This window comes from Leuciscus leuciscus (genome assembly GCF_965113295.1).
Source record: "Leuciscus leuciscus genome assembly, chromosome: 2".
Classification (NCBI taxonomy): domain Eukaryota; kingdom Metazoa; phylum Chordata; class Actinopteri; order Cypriniformes; family Leuciscidae; genus Leuciscus; species Leuciscus leuciscus.
Window position 1 is genome coordinate 21,796,799 of NC_138726.1, and position 18,918 is coordinate 21,815,716.

General features: G+C 38.0%; 1 protein-coding gene across 2 annotated transcripts in view; it reads right to left on the bottom strand.

The window, feature by feature from the left end:
* The window catches only part of sema4f (sema domain, immunoglobulin domain (Ig), transmembrane domain (TM) and short cytoplasmic domain, (semaphorin) 4F), a 75,312-nt gene extending 73,814 nt beyond the window's left edge, over positions 1-1,498 (bottom strand). For both annotated transcript variants that reach the window (XM_082151813.1, XM_082151812.1), the window contains exon 1: positions 775-1,498. In XM_082151813.1, the coding sequence (XP_082007939.1) occupies positions 775-862 (88 nt within the window). In that variant the 5' untranslated portion in view covers positions 863-1,498. The remainder of the gene's footprint in view (positions 1-774) is intronic.
* Between the last annotated feature and the right edge of the window lie 17,420 nt (positions 1,499-18,918).

The following is an 18,918-nucleotide window of genomic DNA, read 5'->3' on the forward strand; positions in this document are numbered from 1 at the left end:
TCACTGTCTATAGACAGTATAGACCACTACTGTACTATATGCATTATGCAGTCTGCCCAAAACTGTCAACTGCTGTTTCATAGTGGCCTACATTTAAATGCGCAGGTCTGACTACATCTGCTGAGTGAGAGAGTATCGGCAAAATAAAGTTAAACAAGTGAGTGAAAACATCATTCACTATCACAAATTCAGAAAAAAACAATGTTGGAGGGAACATGACTGTGCCCAGGAATGATTTGTCTCACACAAAAACATATGCATTTCTCCCTTGAAACTGCATGGGCTTTATGACATTTTCTAGCCTATTTACATTTTATCTATCTATCAATCAATCAATACGTGAATCATTAGGACTCGTGATGCATAGAGCCACTGAAGATGCATAAAGCTTACCATTACACATAAACACGCACACACACACACACACACACACACACACACACACACAAATAATGCTGAATCGACAACTGCCACAAATTAAAATATACCGCTGATGTGTTTTATGTCTATGGTGATTTTTTCCATAGTTTCCATGTGTGTGCGCGCGCACAGGTTGTCACCTGCCTCCCGCCTATTACGTTCACACGACTTTTCGTTGCCTTGGAAAATGCAAAAGGTAACACACACCAAAAGTGTCAAATAACACTTTAAATATTTGAGTTTTAAACCCGCTTTTTATGTGAGTACTTCTTTGCGTTTCAAACATTTCAAAGAGAGATGTGATGTCATTCTAATAGCTATTATTATTTCCTGCATCAATAGAACTGAACTCACCTCCATGGCTGTTGATAGTGGCGCTCCAGGATGAGGTCGTGCAACACAGCAACACAGTTAAAGCAAACAGACCAGTAACTGACTTCATGTTCCAACAACAGGAACCGCTCTTCTACTAGTTCGGAGACAGTCCTCTATTTCGAGTCTCAGCTCCAGGTCATTATAACGAGAAAGATTGCAGATTTGGCTACGCAGTTGAAAAGGATTAACGAGTTAATATGTAAAATATGGATGCTATTTTAACTCAACTAATTTTAAGTCAGCATATTCTTGCCGTCCGCAACAGAACAGAAATTCAAAACGTCCACGATGTTCTTTTTCTTTGAGTCTCGAAATAATCACCAGCACAATTTAGCGCATCGCACAATATGAGTAGAAACAAAATCCGCTTGCTTCCGAGAAAATGTTCAACTTTCCTGAAGTTTAATCCGATGTTAAATGCATTCGCTGTCAGAAGCTTGAAGCAGAAGAAGCGCGTGAAGCCTTGCGTTTAAATCCTCCAGCACTGGCTTGAACACAAATTCAATTGTCCCGTGTGATCACCGGATATTCCCGTCCGGGTAAATGATATCTGAATATCCAATGTGGGATTCCAAAAACATACAACATAGAGCTAAATGTACCCGCCAGAGAAACAAAACTATAAGCGTGAATTCGCTTTCCAGCCGTCTCAGTAATCTCTAATAGGCAACACAGGCTTCAGTCAAGTCCTCTCAGTGCCCCGCCCCATTGTCTACGTCACAACAGGTAAAGTCTCGAGTTCAAAGGAATCGCAAGGAATTTGTAGAAATACTTGGGATATACGAATATTGAATGTAGGCTGATGCCCTCAGAAGTCTGTTAGCCTATCAAATGATGAAATCATCAGATTTCAAACAGAAATCAATTTAATACAATTATTTTTAAAATGTGTAGGCTATTTGATGGGCAGCGTAAAAAAAACAATTCAATGTTCTTATATAGCCTATTGAAAAGAAAAAAGTAGAAAAAAATGATATAGAATATTTCATGCATTCGTTCTTTATAAAATAGCCTAGGCCCTATTTGATTCACTTAAAATAAAATTCGTGCAGGAATCGGACTACAATTGTCTTGATTATCTTAAGATGGAACCGGTTCTATAAGACATGACTCTGAGCCTCGTCTTCCTGGTCAAAATCTCTATAAGCTCAGTCAGTAATTCCTATAATTAGATCATTAATTCATTCCGTTTCTATTCATTATATTAAAATAATTGAAAATGAAAACGAAACCATAAAAAATGTCCCACTCCCAATTAGAGATAGCATGAGGAGCTGTCATATTTCTATTAGGCTGTCTATGATTAATGCAAGTTGCGACGGGAACGTGAACGTGCATGAGAAGAGCATAGAGGGAGTGCTTTGATAAATCAACTCCTATTCCCGACAAAAGCACGGGGGAGGGCGGATTTGCGCAGGCCACGACCCGCTGTCCATCTGCCTCCCTGTAATCCGCGCAAGAACAACGACATCTGAGGGCTTCAGCACTCTCTGGATTTCACGGGGCAGCAGGACAAAGGCCAGCGAAGCTATGAGGCGGCGAGCGGTCAAAGGTGAAGGAGGAACAAGTTGAAGATAAAGGTTTGTTGAGGCAATATGTTGAGCAACATACAGGTTCTTCACTGAAAAACAAATCATACTCGATGATTGCCGTTTGTTTGAACGTTTGTTTCGGCATTATGTGCAAGTGTCATAATACGCAGTATTTTTTAGGCTATAGGGTTGTTGACACTCCTCACGACGCCCCCCTCTGGACAGGTGAGCATCCTGTTTTACAGGATAAGTGTGCATGATTTTTTATTTTTTATTTTTTTATTTAAGGAACATTTTTGTAACATTACTTTAATTGGTAATTTAATTCATTTCAAATGTCTTTTCTTTGTTCACTTTCCGTCCTGTTAGTATTTTTTATAATATCTTTTGAATTTAAAAGGTGGGTCATTAATGACATAATCCTCCATAGTGACATCAGTTTTGGGTGATAAAACAGCACAAATATGCGCAAGTAGTTATTGCCAGTTCTGTTCAATTATAGAAATGTGAATGTTAATAAAAGAATAAAAAATAAAAATAACTTGCCATTAACAATGGATATATTATTCATTCCAGTTTTCTTGCTATTGCATTGATAACCAATCTATAATTAATTACTCTCCCTGTATTATGTTATTAAACTCTCATAGGCTATAGCTGAACATGAGTTCCACTCAACCTTACTGAACTCCAAAAACTCTTTTATGGACCAAACAAAAGAACAGAAGTAGGCATAGGTGAATTCCTGGAGGCCCAAATGTGCTGCGTGCTTTTAATAACTGTTCCCATATCAGCTTCCCATGCCTTCATCATCACGGATTATACACAACAACTGATCTCTGATCAGCTTCTAAGGTCTTTTATTGAAAGGTCATTTATAGAAAGACCAATCAGCTATGGCATGTTGAAAAGACCTTAAAGGGATTGTCATGGAATTTATCTGGTGGAGGACATTATTATTCTTCCCCTGAGCTGAGTGAGTAACACACAGTGTGGGGCCTGAACCCTTGAAGTGAGGTCTCGCTGTCCCCTGAGCATGAAGAAAGAAGTGTCGCGGTTTACATAGAGACCCCTACAGAGACCACAGATTGGGAGATTTCTAAAGGGTCACATCCACAATGTAATATCTTAATGGGGGGAAGTAGAGGAATTATGTGTGTGTACAGAATGTGTGTATGTGGTTCAGGTAGGCCTATATTATACAAAATGTCTGAAATCTTTGGCCTGTGGGGAAATGTTTTGGTCCCCATGAGGAAAACAGCTTATAAATCACATGTGATGGGTAGGTTTAAGGGTAAAAAAAAAATCGGTGTGTGTGTGTGTGTGTGTGTGTGTGTGTGTGTGTGTGTGTGTGTGTGTGTGTGTGTGTGTGTGTGTGTGTGTGTGTGTGTGTGTGTGTGTGTGTGAGTGAAAGGAGTTAGCTTTTAAAATAAATAAAAATGTATGTACAAATATTTGTCCCAATCAATGGATGTGTGCAAGAATTTATGCCATAAAATCAGACTGAATTAATTGCTTTGTGATCAGTTAAATGGACAGCATTTAGCAAGCTCTTTAATTATGTGTCTGCTAGTCCCCATCAGTCTCGGACTGTGAGATGACCTTGCAGGAAAACATAAACAGGCACAGCTATGGGCAAACAGTGGACAAATCACAATTGGACTAAATGTTTGTCTGGATAGTCACAGCATATACAAACCCTCATTAATTGTGTGCATGTGTTTCATTAAACTACCAGATAATGTGTTAGTGCACTGAGGTCAGTGTGTAGCAAATGTTAATGATTTGTTTATTATAAGGATAACAATTCACAGAATTCAAAAATATAAGTGATAATAAAAATATAGGAATATATGAATGTTGGTCTTCCAAAATAGAGGGAGCTCTGCAAAAGCAAAAATGAATAATAATAAAAAAAAGATTGATGTGCACTTTCAATAAGCACAAAATGTGTACTATACTATATGCATGTTAACATTATACACTTAAAAACCTCTAATTATGTAAAGTTATATCTAATTCTGCAATTTCATTGCCATGACAATGTAATGCCTAAAACCCTGAAATGACCACAAAAAACTATTTTACAGCTCAGATAATACACATAACAGAATAATGCATTTAAGGTGTTTTTAATGATAAGCTTCACATTTCTGCTTTTAAATCCTCCCAAAATTGGCCCCATTTAAGTGCCTCACCTCATTTTTTAAGAGAATAAGGGATGAATCAAATTTTTTTTGTGTGATTATAAACATTATTCCATAAATGCTGGTAAGCTTAACTTGTACTTAACCCAGAATATTCTGTAAGTCTATAAAACAGACAGTGCTTCGTGACCAAAAGCTGTCCAAGATGGCTTTGGCAGGCACCAGCCAACCCAGCATGCACCAGGTCAAACTGACTTACTGTATAGTACGAACACGGATAGAAGTGTGCAAACCAATGCATATAATAATCCTGGAATATCAACAGTTGTGGAAAGAAAAGAACAAATCAGAAAATCATCAAAACAGAAATGAATCTGTCCATAACCAGATGCACCAATCCTAAGAGTTTTTCATGCACCGATGTGGGCGCACATTTTCAGAGCCAAATATTTCTCCATTTCATCAGTATGTGTGTGTATTCCAGTACATTGGCCACCTCTAACCCTCCCCCAGACCTTACAGTACCTCTCACCTCCAATAAGTCCTCACCTTCCTCTGCCTCATTACTCTAGCACTGTTCATTGACTGGCTGAAGGAGCGTGTTGAGTCATCAGCAGCAAAACTGCAGGTCATTAAGTGGTCCTGCCATTCAGTGGTCTTCTCCACCCGTGTTATTACAGTATTACTCACTCCTTTACCTCAGGCAACTGGACCAGCAGGACACAGGTGATGTGATAACATCTCTAGAGATATCAGTTCACTATCTCTGGTCCACATCTCCAAATGGCCAATCTGATTAGTTGCCCCTGAGTAGACAGACATGTCAGATGATGACTTTCTAGCTCTGTGCTGGTGCTCGGTGAGGGGGATGGTATGGTGTTACATGTACCATGGATGTTTTCCATCCCCCATCCTTGACAAGAAAAGGAATCACTGAGAATGTCAAGAGGATATTCAATGTCTTGTGAGTTCATCCAAACAATTATAAGGGAAAACATATATTACGCTATTATTCAGAATTATTGTTTAAAAAAAAAGACATAACTAAAGGAAAAATGTACACCATTATGGAATATTCTCAATTTACATAATAATTACATTTAAATGAGTAATAAGTTAATGTTGGGGTCTTTGTTTGATGGACTTTTACAGCTGAAAATTAGTCAGGAGTTGTATTTTAGACTAAAACTAAAACCATCTATTGCAACTATTGCATCTCCAAGCAGCACACAGTAGCAGTATTTCATTCCTGAATAAATTAATGTTTTGAATGAATCAGTTGAGGGATGGATTTAATGCTTAATTTAAGACAGTGGCTGCGTCTGAATATGCATTCCCTATAGCAGGCAAAAAACAGTATTTGAAAAGAGTAGTATGTCCGAATTCAAGGTTTTTTTTATAAAACAGTAAGTGAAAAGATCTGCCGAGACTCTGAAGTGCACATCTAATGGAGACTTAATTATCACATGAGGCCATGAAAGAGAATTTGTGAATGGCAGCAAAGAGACACAACTGATGATAGGCATAATAATTGGGGGTAACGCATTACAAGTTTGGTTACTTATTCCAAAAAACGCATTACAAGTTTGATTACTTATTCCAAATAACTAGTAAAGTAACACATTACTTTTAAATTTAAAACAAAATATCTGAGTTACTTTTTCACATAAGTAACTCAAGTTACTTTGTGTAACGAAGTAAGTTGTTATGGGAAGAAGGAGGTGGGAACCGCACACGTTCAAACTAATTTTAATAATAAACAAACACAAAACGAAAGTAAAGGCAGCAGCCTCTTACGAACGATTTATAATAAAACATAAACAAAATACAACGTAAAATCCAGGCCTATTCTCTCGTCCTTCACTGTCGTCGCTCCTCCTTTTATGCTTCCGTAGCTCCTCCATGAGATCCGAGAAGCATAAACTTGTGCCGTTCTCTCACGGCCCTTGTCCTGCTTGCCACATACCCCCATTGCCCCTAGCAGGCCGGGGGGTACCCTCGAGAATCGTGATGCAGCAAATTGTCCTTCGGGGGGGGGGGGGGGGGGGGGGTCACTGCGGCTGCGGCACCTGGGGGTAAGGACAGACGAGGCGAGAGAATAGGAGATGGAAGCATGGGGAGCGACAGAGGGGAGAGAGGGAAAAAAATTCTTGGTCCGGTTCCCAAAACGCACTGCCATCTGGTCCTCCACCAGCTGGGGGAACTCCTCCGCAGTGCCTGGCGGTGGCCCTGGATAGCCCTCGGTGGACGGCTTGACACTCCTCCGCTGCCTGGTGGGCGGCGACAGCTCCTCTAGGTTCAGGCAGCCGGCAAGAGTCCCCCGTTCCCTGCTCCTCCCCATCACGGAGACCGGCGGCGACTGCTCCGCTCCCTCACGGACGGAAGCCGACCCTCCAGAACCCAGGTGGCCGGCAGCGAGTTCGTCTGTCCCCCTGGCAACTCACTCCACCGCACCGCCTCGAGCGTCCATGACAACAGACTCTGCTCGATGATTCCCCACAGTGGAGAGGGCTCTTTGACAGCGCGTTACTCCATCCTCCCTGGTTTCGGCACCAGCATAACCAAGTAAGTTGTTATGGGAATAAGGAGGCGGGAACGGCGAACAAACTTAAATAATAAACAAACATAAAACGAAAGTAAAGGCGGTAGCCCCTCACGGACGACTGCCGCACACACATAATAAAACATAAACAAACCACAAAGTAAAATCCAGGCCTGGTCCTCTCTCGTTCTTCACTGAGGTCGCTCCTCCTTTAATGCCTCTGCTCCTCCATGAGATACGATGCCGGTGCGGTGTGCAGGTGACCCTCGTTATCAATCACGCCTCCGCCCTCGCGTCGTTTTCTCATGGCCCTCTGCCTTGTCCTGTATGTCACACTTTGTTTCCACATTTATTGACACCTCTCCTGTCCGCATGTTGAGAGAAATCAGGAGTGAGGTGCAGAGGAGTTGTGTGCGCTGTGTGAACGTGATGGTTATGGTTGTTCTAGACTGAATGTGAGCATGCTTTTACTCATCTCACTTCCACAAAAACAGATTTACTATTCCTCAAAATGCTTAAAAACTGTGAAATGCATTTCAGTTATACTAATAAGCAAGATTACTTTTTTTTTTTTGATTTAAGAGTGTTGAACTTTCTTCTCCTGCATCCTTCTGCAGTCCATAATGGCAGCACATCTGAAAGGTGTGTTTGAGCTGCACCCTCTACTGTACAGATGTGAATTTACATTTCTTCAGCCTGAGTCATATTTATTTCACTTCTGGTGTGAAGGCCTTTACATTTGCTGGTGGGTCACATGACAATGACAACATGAGGAATGTAGTACTTCTGGATTTCACGAACAAATCAGTTCAGTGAATTATTGAATAAATCACACCTAAAGACGTTACCTACTGCTGAGACACTGAAAACCCCCACCACTGCACAGACTGGCAGTTTGTATACAACACTCTTGAAACTCTGCTTGGATAATCAAATCGAGGACCTGAGGACGGTTGTATAATTAAGAATACAACAACAAGTACTTCCTCTACTGCTCAGATATGCTTTAACAAGTAATCAAAATACACAGGTTTAAAAAAAGACAACCTCGGACTATCTACACCCACACACTCACAAACAAAGAAATGTCAAGCCATTCTGTGCCAACACAACTTCATCACCTCTAATGTTGGTTTACTGTATATCATTAGTGTACTGCAGCATGTTCTTGTACTGAGAAGACTGATTGATTTAATAAGCACATGACAAAAGAGCTATTTGCTCAATTATAAAGATGAGCTTTTCATTAAAACTAATTAACCAATTACTCAGACAGGTAGACACACTCACACCTAAAAAAGACACACTCAAACACATACACTCATTTACACTGTGTGATCTCATATAAAAAATCTTGCTTTTACCCATTAAACCTAATGCACATGCTTCTGCCTTCTCTTTCTTTCAGTCTTCCCATACATGCTGCCCACTCATGCACATTTCTGCATTTCAACCCCATTTAATTCAATTATATTAAAATGATGGACAGAAAAATGGAAGGAATCTGAGACAATGAAAGTCAGGTAATGGAGTGAAATAGAGGAAACACAATGAGAGAGCAAGAGTAGATTTTGAGACAAAGAAAACGGAGTAAAATTAGATTCTACTACTTTTCCTGATCGAGTTTATGGAATGTACAAATGTGGAATAGATGATTAAATGAAACTAAAATGCCTTAGTAATTACGGCATGACTGAATGCAGTAAAGTCATAAAGTGCTTCAATCTTTTAAAATCCGAGACATTTATTTCTTTATACCATAATTTGCAGGACAGAAATCCACAGTAGGGGGTGCGATAAGGGGATTGTAGTAATCTCACGCCTTGAATGCCACACAAAATATCAAATCATCCACCAACAAATCACTGTCTGATTATTACTGAGCAAACATCAGGGTCTTACAGGTCTCTAAGGAACTACTAAACATGCCCTCACTAAACAACCCGGAATATTCATGACTAATCTGCATACCTTAAAAGAAGGAAGGGAACCTACAATAATTAAAGGGAGGATGGGAAATTTTTTGCGCAGCTGTTTATATCAGATTTTGGTCATAAGAGGCTCAAAGCACAAATTAGCACATGAACTTTTGAGTAAAATTTTATGGGATAGCTGAGTGTTCGGAATGAGCACACTAAATATAAAAATTACCATATATATATATATATATATATACAGACCCTTTCCAAAAAATTTGAATATCATGGAAAAGTTTATTTATTTCCATAATTCCATTCAAAACGTTAAACTTCCATAGATTATAGATTCAGGGCCCACAACTTAAACGATTTCAAGTATTTAGTTGTTTATTTGTACATAATTTGGGCTTCCATAAAACCCACAACAGGATTTCAAAAAATTTGAATATTACATGAAATCACACAGTAATTACACAGTGATACCATGGTCATTGAACCAGGTTTTGGTTATTTTGGCAGTGTGGGCAGGTGCAAATCCTGCTGGAAAATGAAGTCAGCATCTCCATAAAGCTTGTCTGCTGAAGGAAGCATGAAGTGCTCTGAAAATGTCCTGGTAGACGGCTGCGTTGAGTGGACAGCACAGTGGACCAACACCAGCCGATGACATGGCTCCCCAAACCAACACAGACTGTGGAAACTTCACACTGGACTTCAAGCATCTTGGATTGTGTGCCTCTCCATTCTTCCTCCAGACTCCGGGACCTTGGTTTCCAAATGAGATGCAAAATTTGCTCTCATCAGAAAAGAGGACTTTGGTCCACTGTGCTTTATTAAATCCAGAGTCAACGCAGCCGTCTACCAGGACATTTTCAGAGCACTTCATGCTTTCTTCATTTTCCAGCAGGATTTGCACCTGCCCACACTGCCAAAAGAACCAAAACCTGGTTCAATGACCATGGTATCACTATGTAATTACTGTGTGATTTCATGTAATATTCAAATTTTTTGAAATCCTGTTTTCGTGAGTTTTATGAGCTGGAAGCCCAAATTATGTACAAATAAACAACTAAATACTTAAAATCGTTTAAGTTGTGGGCCCTGAATCTATAATCTATGGAAATTTTATGTTTTGAATGGAATTATGGAAATAAAAAAAACTTTTCCATGATATTCAATTTTTGGGGGAAAGGGTCTGTATAAACAAACGTGTTTTAAGAGAATAAGAGAGAGTATTATTCGTTATTTTCTCTGACATGTTCATAAAACATATTGATAACAGTCTCAGAAACCAGGTCTCCTTATAAGAAGTGATGAATATGTAGGAGCAGGCGGTATGCATAGATTAAGGAGCACATTAAAAGAAGACATGATGTCAGTCAGTAGTTTTTCACCATACATACTCTTTACAATGAGTCATTAGTACTAATCCACCATGAAAGACCTGATCTAGAAATCCAACGAAGGGCAGATATTATACTTTCAGTATGCACCCCCACTAATTAAGTATGAATATGCATGAGGCAGAACAGCTAGGGATGCCAAAGAAGAGGGTGGATAAGTTTATGGGAAATGTTGTTTACTTTTTTACTCACTATAAAGATAATCAATGTCTTCAGTCATAAGGAAGGATGATATACTCCACATCTTGGATTAAATATGAATGTGGCAAAAGATTGCCAGTAAACTAGAGCACAAGCATGAAATAAATAGGGGTTATGAATATATAATTATGCGTCACATTTAAAAATAAATAAATAACTTTCAAAAAAAAATGTTTTTTCCCATAAGGAAGGGATTTGGGCAGATGGCTTCTTTTGAGATCATGTTTCCACAAATACACTCCCCAATGCTGCAAACAAGATGACAGAACGCTCCGGAAAAAACTCTAGTCCTTCCCTGAAGCGGCTTTGGTCATGTTTCTCTCTGATTACAGGTCAAATGAAGCCAAACTACTGCTCAAAAAAAGTTCTGCAACTCCAATCCAATAAACTACTGATTTATGCATGTTATGCTGGTACTAATGATGAATTCTATATGATGGATAATTATAGAATATGATGCATCTGGGATCATGAGGGAACTATATTCCAAAAATAAGGATCATGTAAGGAATTATTTTTATATGAGTTTACCAAAATCAACTGTGAATTGGTATAAGCCCCATAACTTTGACCACATGCCACAACAAATCTTATATCCCATCAAAATGGACATCACTGCTTAAAGGAATATTCTGGGTTCTGTACAAATTAAGCTCAATCTATAATATATCTATATATATATATAGGCCTATAGAATATATATAATATACAGTTGTTATCAAAATTATTTAACCCCTATTGCAAATCAGTTTTTTTAGCAAAATGTACCTGTTTTGCAGATTTGTGCTGTTGTGATGGTATTCAGGGGGTTGAATATGTTCCTTGCACGAAAATATTCGTACATATTTTACGAATTGGCCAATTCGTATGAATTCAGACGAATGACCTACCCCTGACCCTGACTTTTTATCATTCGTACGAATTCGTACGAATTGGTCGTGAGATAGCGTTGGCTACAACTAACCCCTCTGTGTAAAAAATATTTTAAGCCTAGCTAACATGTTTCAAAATGGTGCTATGTTTTAGCCAGCAAGACAGTGATTAAGGTAATATAAAGTTAGATTTGGTGACGTACACACCCAACTCAGAAACCGAAAAAAGCGTATGATGAAAGAATTTACTTGCATGGTGTCAAAACCCTCTTTGTCCAGTATCTTCACGAAATCTTATCAAAACTTTCCACAAATAAGCGGGAGACCGTCTTCTGGCAGCGAGAGAAAATAAGTGGAAACACAACTTGCTTGACCCTGACTAACTATGTAAAAGAACTGTGTTACATTTAACTCCCCTACACCATTGCGCAAAGGTATACTCTGCCAAAAGCAGATCACAAAAAGCCAATGAAATCATAAAGACATCAACTGGGCCCAAAGCCTCATTATCTTCTGCCATGAACAACATGCCATTTTTGGGGGAAAAGAGACAGTGTGAAAATGGGATAAAGACAGCAAAAGACAGTGATAGGAATAATGGCAGTTCATGCCAGTCCCCTTGCCTGACGACATTGCAATTCAACTATGTTTTTAGCTCAGAGAGCCAAGACTGAGTTAATTTCATGAAAATAATCTTATAAGGCTTAGATGCCAGACAAGCTATTAAAAAATATATCAATAAAGAAATACACTAATTAAACATGTAGAAATGGGAAGCAGATGAAGACTAAGTGGCTGCTTCAATATCATAATTTCTAAATAATGACTAAAGCTGCTGGTTTAATTGAGAACCATCACCCCCACCACCCCCGTATCCTAACAGCTGGTATAAACATTTTTATATATGTAGAGAAATCTTTTCTTTTTCTTCAGCATGGCTGATCTCTTGGTTGCCTTGGCAACTGCATGTACACACTGTAAACTGTGAGACGTTTAACCAGAGGCTGCTTGGCCTTGAATGTGTCAAATCCAAGAGGCTTTAGGACCCTAAGGCCAGCAGCAGACGATCCATCTGCCACCATGTTGGCTCTAAGCCAATACTGCAGGCCACCCCCTGCAGAGCCAAGATGGCGGAGTCGCACAAAAGGCATTGCAAATACACAGGTGGGGGGCATCAGGTGTTGTGTAGCTATGGCATCATATGGAGACTGTCTGGCTGTGAGTGGGGCTGGGAGAGCAAGCTGCCACTCAGTACGATGGGATGACTGCATTAGCACATGTGGTAGCTGCTGATGTCTTGATTCTGTGGGGAATATTTTTGGTAATGTTGACCTCAAGGCATATGTTGTGGGATATGATGGATCGTAAAAGGAATTATAAAATAAGAAGTACGATTTTAAAAGAGACTGGCGCTTTTGGAAGTAGGCTACATTACAAAAGGATATATTAGCATTAGCATAACAACATCAACCAGCTAGCTGTCTTTATTATGATCTTTTCTGTTCATGTTAAACTCTATTCTGGTTCCAAAATACAAGGTAGGCCTATACAAAGCAATGACTTGGCAAATGATAAATGTGACCGGGCTTAGACGTGTGTGGTCAAATTATACAGCTATAGTGTTAAATACTGTAAACCATTTCCCGCAGTAGGCTATATGTTTACATACAAACAAAGATCTAACATCCCTCTTTCCCCATCAACTTGACCTAATTTTTGTCTTTGTTCTTCTTGGTTCAGATCAAAGCAAAGCACCGTGAGAGTAAAACACAGAACGGCTGAATATGTGAGAACCTGCCTCATTTTTAGTTGCTCAGTAAGAGCTCTTGAGTTCTACTTTAACAACTTTAATTTTAGATTGACTGTAGACTACAGTATGTTCTTTGTGTTTGGGCTCAAGACCTAATCCTGTATTTAAGATAAACCTTTATTTTGCCTTTAAATTCTTTTATTAATCTCTGAGTTAATCAAAACCTTCATCAGATATTATTGAAGCTTTAATCTATTTTGTTATAGCAGATAAAAACATCTGGAGAGTGACTTTTATTCTCCGACATAAGAAATGTAAAATGTTTCACAGAGAACATTGGATGCATATTTTCAAGTAGAAATATTATGAATAATCAACTAGGATTAGGAAAAGTCATGATGGATCAACTTGATATTTCAATATTAAGGATGTTGTTTGTGTTTGTCTCTCAGACCCCAAACAGAACATGAGGGCTAATGGGGATGTAAACAAGGAAGGTTATGCATGTTAACAGAATATTAAGGACATCAAAGATAACATTGAGTAAAGCTGTTATCATAGACAAAGATTAGAGTACCAGACAGATATTCCACATTAAATCTAGTAAAAGTGTCTTGTTGGTGATCATGCAGCTTAAACTAAGATCTACCTCAGCAGGGATCTCTAATCCCCATTGGAAAAATTAAGAGATGTCACAGGATGATTGCCAAAGAAAATGGGACAATAGTAGTGACAACAACCACAATAAATGGCACATTAAATGTTACAAGATTTCTGTTTATATACTTTTACACTGATCGTTCTTTATTTTTCCCTTTGCCAAAAATGATCAACTGGTGATATGTTTGATGTCAACAACAGTTTAATTTGTGCACAGAAAAAAAAAAATACCAAGAAAAAAAAACAAGAGTAATGAGACAAGACAGACAGTCTAGGCCATCCAGACACAGACAGTACTGATCACTTCTTATTTTGGATTAAGACTAGTAAATCCAGGATTATAATTTAAACAAAGATAGATAAAAAAGTTAAACACATGGGTCATGTGTGTAAAGAAAAAGGTGATGTTTAATTCATTTAGACTTTGTCCAGCTGGCTGGCTGCCAAATGTATGCCTCAGCATCGCAACATATAGGTACCTTTAAATTCTGTTTAGGCCTATACCTCTTGCATCAGTGCAATTCTGTCAAATATAACTACATTTATGTATACAATATTTATCTACAAATTCCCTGACAAAAAGACAAATTCCCTGTAAAGAGCTAATCTGTAAAGTGCTACAGGGTGTTGTGAACGATCACATGATAAAAAGCCTGTTGGCATTTATTGCTTTCAGACATTCTGAATGTGTTTAGAGATAGCGGCCTCACTGCTGGAGCGAGGACATCACTCACAAAATATTGAGTGACCTATACAGACAGTTGATTATATGGCGGCCTAATCCATAACTCAGACAAAAAAAAAAAGTATATTGACAGACACAGAAAGGTGTTTCCTGTTTTTCAAGTTCATTTTAAAGGCATTTTGTTTTGTGCATTGTGTTTGCATGTTATGTATTTTGTTTTGTTGAGGAATGTAATGGATTTGTTGACAACTAGCTTCAATATTTACATTCTAAAAAGAAGTATCAATAAAATAAAATCAGAATCTATTTAAGATTAGGTCAGTCTTTCAATCAAATAGTTTCAAATCTCTTCCTCGACATTTGCTGTATTATATTGTCTTAGAGGTGGGATTTGTCAGATTAATAATTACATTTGAGTTGAAATTTCATTTTCATTTTTTCATTTATTTGTTTATTTTACAGGGACAGTGCTCATTGATTAACAGTAAAATAACTGTAAATGAGCCAGAGTTAGCTCAACAGGCTAATTTTCATCTGTTGTCCCTGGCCAGTTATTATAAAGGCAACCTAAAATCAGCATAATAAAAAACATAAAATGACTTTTTACAGTCCACAAGTAATAACAACATAGAAAAGTAAAAAAAAAAAAAAATATCACTAAGTTATGGAATTTTTTGTCTCAAAACAGGCTGGATAGGAAATAATGACTATAATGGAATATAAGCACTGGCTCTGGATCAACATTGTAAGATAAATATGTGTATTTCCTTCTAAACATCCATAAAAAGACACACAGATGGAACAATTAGATATCGTTATGCAGCATCATTCTGTGCAACGTGATTTGCATTTACATAAATGTTTACATCCACAGTATGAGGATGACAGACATTCATTAAAAGACGTTCCTTCAGTCCAGACTCTCAGCTTAAATGAACATTCACCCCATAATTTTGTCATAATTTTGTCTCACTTTCCTGTTATTCCAAACCCAATATGACTTTCCTTTGTGGAATACAAAAGGAGAAACTTCTGAAAACGGAACTGCTCTTTCCATACAATTAATGAATGGAGCTATCAAGTTAAAAAGGGATGCAAAAGCACCATATCGTAATCGACTCAAGGCAGACTTTGTGTGGGAAACATATCTTGAATCTGAATCTTGACATCCACTCTCACTCTCCTTGATTATATTTTAGGTTGAATTGGATTTTTTCAATGAATTGTATTGTGGATGTGTTTCATACAATGAGTTTGAGGCTATGTCTACACTAATCCAGATAAAGGCCTACATTTAAAAAACAAAGGTTTTCTCTACATTTTGGCCTTCCGTCCACACTGAGGCAATGTTTTTGTCCTGAGAAAAGCTTTTTGAAGACGCTGTTTTGGCGAAACTGCAGTTTTCGCATTGTAGTGTGGACTGTGAAAATGAAGGTGTCTGATAACGGTTACACGTTTAATAATGTCACAAATAATGTACTGATAGATATACTGCACCTGTATGTGCCTGCTAAATTCACTTTCATTGTTGCTAAAGATTAATTTGTTTAATCTTCATATTACATTCCTGCAAAGATGACCGAAAATTTACTCACAATTTCTGTCCTGCAGCAAAATATGAGGGCAGTTGAGTTTTAGAACAGACATGGAATTGTGATTGAGTTTCACTCGAACGCACCAGTAAGTGGTGAAATATTTTGCTAATAAAATGATCGTGGCAGAAAAATAGATAGAGCTTTATTATGTCTGGTCTCTCGGTCTCATCTCAACTTTGATTATGTTTAAAACATGAACATTAAGATGATTTTAGCATTTTCCGACATTTCAGTGTGGACGAGTACATTTTGGAAAACCCTTAAAAATGCTAGTGTGGATGGAAAGCAGTTTGAAGTAATTTTTCAAATGTATCCAGATTAATTTATGCCTGAATGATTTGTTCATGAGTCAGACTGATTCATTAATCAGATTCATTAACATTCATTAAAAGAGTTGCCAAGTTTCGAGTTCAACTCAAAAACCCAATCACAGCGAAGGGAAAGATTATCACTGAACTTTCAGTAAGTAGGGCTCAGAACAACACAAGGGTGAGTAAATCACGATAAATAAATAAAAATCCTTTTAACAGTGTTGAGATAGAAAATCAGGTCAGTATGATGGCTTTGATACATATAATAAATATATTTTCTTTTTAATCTCATTTTTGACAATAACACCACATTACAATAAATACAGCATTTCTGTCAATGGAAAATGTCCCATTCATTTAAAGTCATTTTAAGATATAATTCTTCTCCCCATTGCGTTGATGAGAACATTTGTGCTTTTATGAAAGTTTATGAAAACTGAGCGAGCAAACGAAGGGAAAGACATCTGTGGTAGTTGAATCGCAGCAGAAAGAAAGCGGGAATCTGAAAAACACTTTGTTGGAGAGAAGAAATAATTGAACCACCCATAGAGGCATAATAATGGAAATCTTATTCTCACTCTCTCTGGTTATCAAAAGCATTCCCAATCCTCTGTAACTCATAGGCAGAGACAGTGAAGTGCAGCACTTTTTCCTTGAAAAGCTGACCTTCTCTATCTGATGGAGACACAAAGGCGCTCTTTCGTGCTTTCTTCCTCTCTCTTTCACTCCTCTTCTCGTACAATAGGATTAATGGCCTGATTTCTATTTCCCTCCTTTTACTTTTCCAAGTGGGGAGGTGACTAATCCACTTACTCAATGCTGAGTAAACCGTATGTCCATCAGGACCCTGAAACTGGGCCCTAGGTTTTTAATTGGCAAGGGAGAGTCTGAGCTATTTTCTCACCTTGTACAGCTCCATCCACAGTAAGACCAAACCAAAAATGTAACACATTTGTTGATTTCATGATATTTACAATTTGTGGTATAAATAAGAGATTATGCATGTGACCCAGAATAAACAATGTAAATAAAGAGAAAAAGAAAAGACATTTCTGGTCCTGGCAGCAGGTTCCATTGTGCAGTGCTTAATGGTAAAAAGCCAAAGCCTACAGGGAGAACTCAAATAATAGCACAGGACAATGAAGCCATGGAGACGTATAGCTAGAACAGACACAAAAGCTTGCGCACTGCTGTGACTCTATGATGTCACGTCAGCGAGATTGGCTCCTGGCCGTATGGGCTTAGAGATCCAAGCAATGCAATGCCTTCTTGCTGTTTCTGGCACTAATAGGCTAAATTTAATCAAAGCAAGCTCCCTCTGTTTGTCTTGTTCTATTTATACATTTTATGTATACTGAATTTGGGCATTTGATGGAATTAAGGCACCCCAAAATTAGATTTTATGAAACTTATTTAATAGTTTCCAAAGTCCTGATTATGGTAAGTGTTTGCGCCTATGTTCTCCTTTTTAAGGTTTTCTTAAAAAGAGTTCAATTACATGTGTCACTCTGCTTTATTGTTAGAGTACATAACATCTCAAGCTTTAAAGCAAAAAAAAATAAAAATAAATAATAATAATTAGAGAAGAGAAGAGAGACAAAGAGAGAATGAAAAAGAGAAGAGAGATGTGCTCGCTGACACCGCGTGAATCTAAATGACTGAACAGCTCTTGTGGTTGTAAATACACAGATGACTGAGTGCATCATTGCTGGCAACTTTAGTGACCTATCAAACAATGTATGCCCAGTGAGGGCATTTAAAAATACCAGGGAAACCTGGCAATAGCTAAATATAAGCTATGATACCCTTAATATTTATCTGAGAGAGTGGCAAATAGCTATTGTTATCTTAAACAGTAATGGCAAGGCATAAGAAGATACATAACCAAATGCCAATATCCATGTATACAATTGCCACAAGCTTACCACAATGGATCCATTGCACAAAAGTGGACGTTTCAGTGGGTAGCAGGGCAGCACATCCTGATAGGGTCTGAGGAATAGGTGAATTGACCCAGGGGCGTTGCTAGACCCTTTTATTTATCAGTACAATTTTACCGTGGCAAAGCAACGAGCCACTGTAAAGTTTTGCTGTAAAATTTTCCTGATAAATCATTGTCTGATGAGATAGGTTACAGTAGATAGATACGTCTGAAAATAGGTGTTCCTATTCATTGAACGTTATCATTTACATAACTTGAATTATTTAAAACTTGACGGCTAATTGTAACACTTTTCTTGTTGAATCCTTGACTTGCAGTCAGTCAGATGATTACTCATAATTTATTGTAAGAGCTAATAAACACAGTGCACATTAAAGTCTTATCCATAAACTCTCTCTCTCTCCCTTTCATTATCATCAACATACACAGCGAAGTACACAAAACACTTGTTACAACCGACCAACAGTAAACAAATATATACACACCTTCTCAGAGGGTGCTTAATAAACTGGTAAACTTTATATCCGTACGACGATATAAAGTGCGCGCTCTCACTTTCATTTCTGC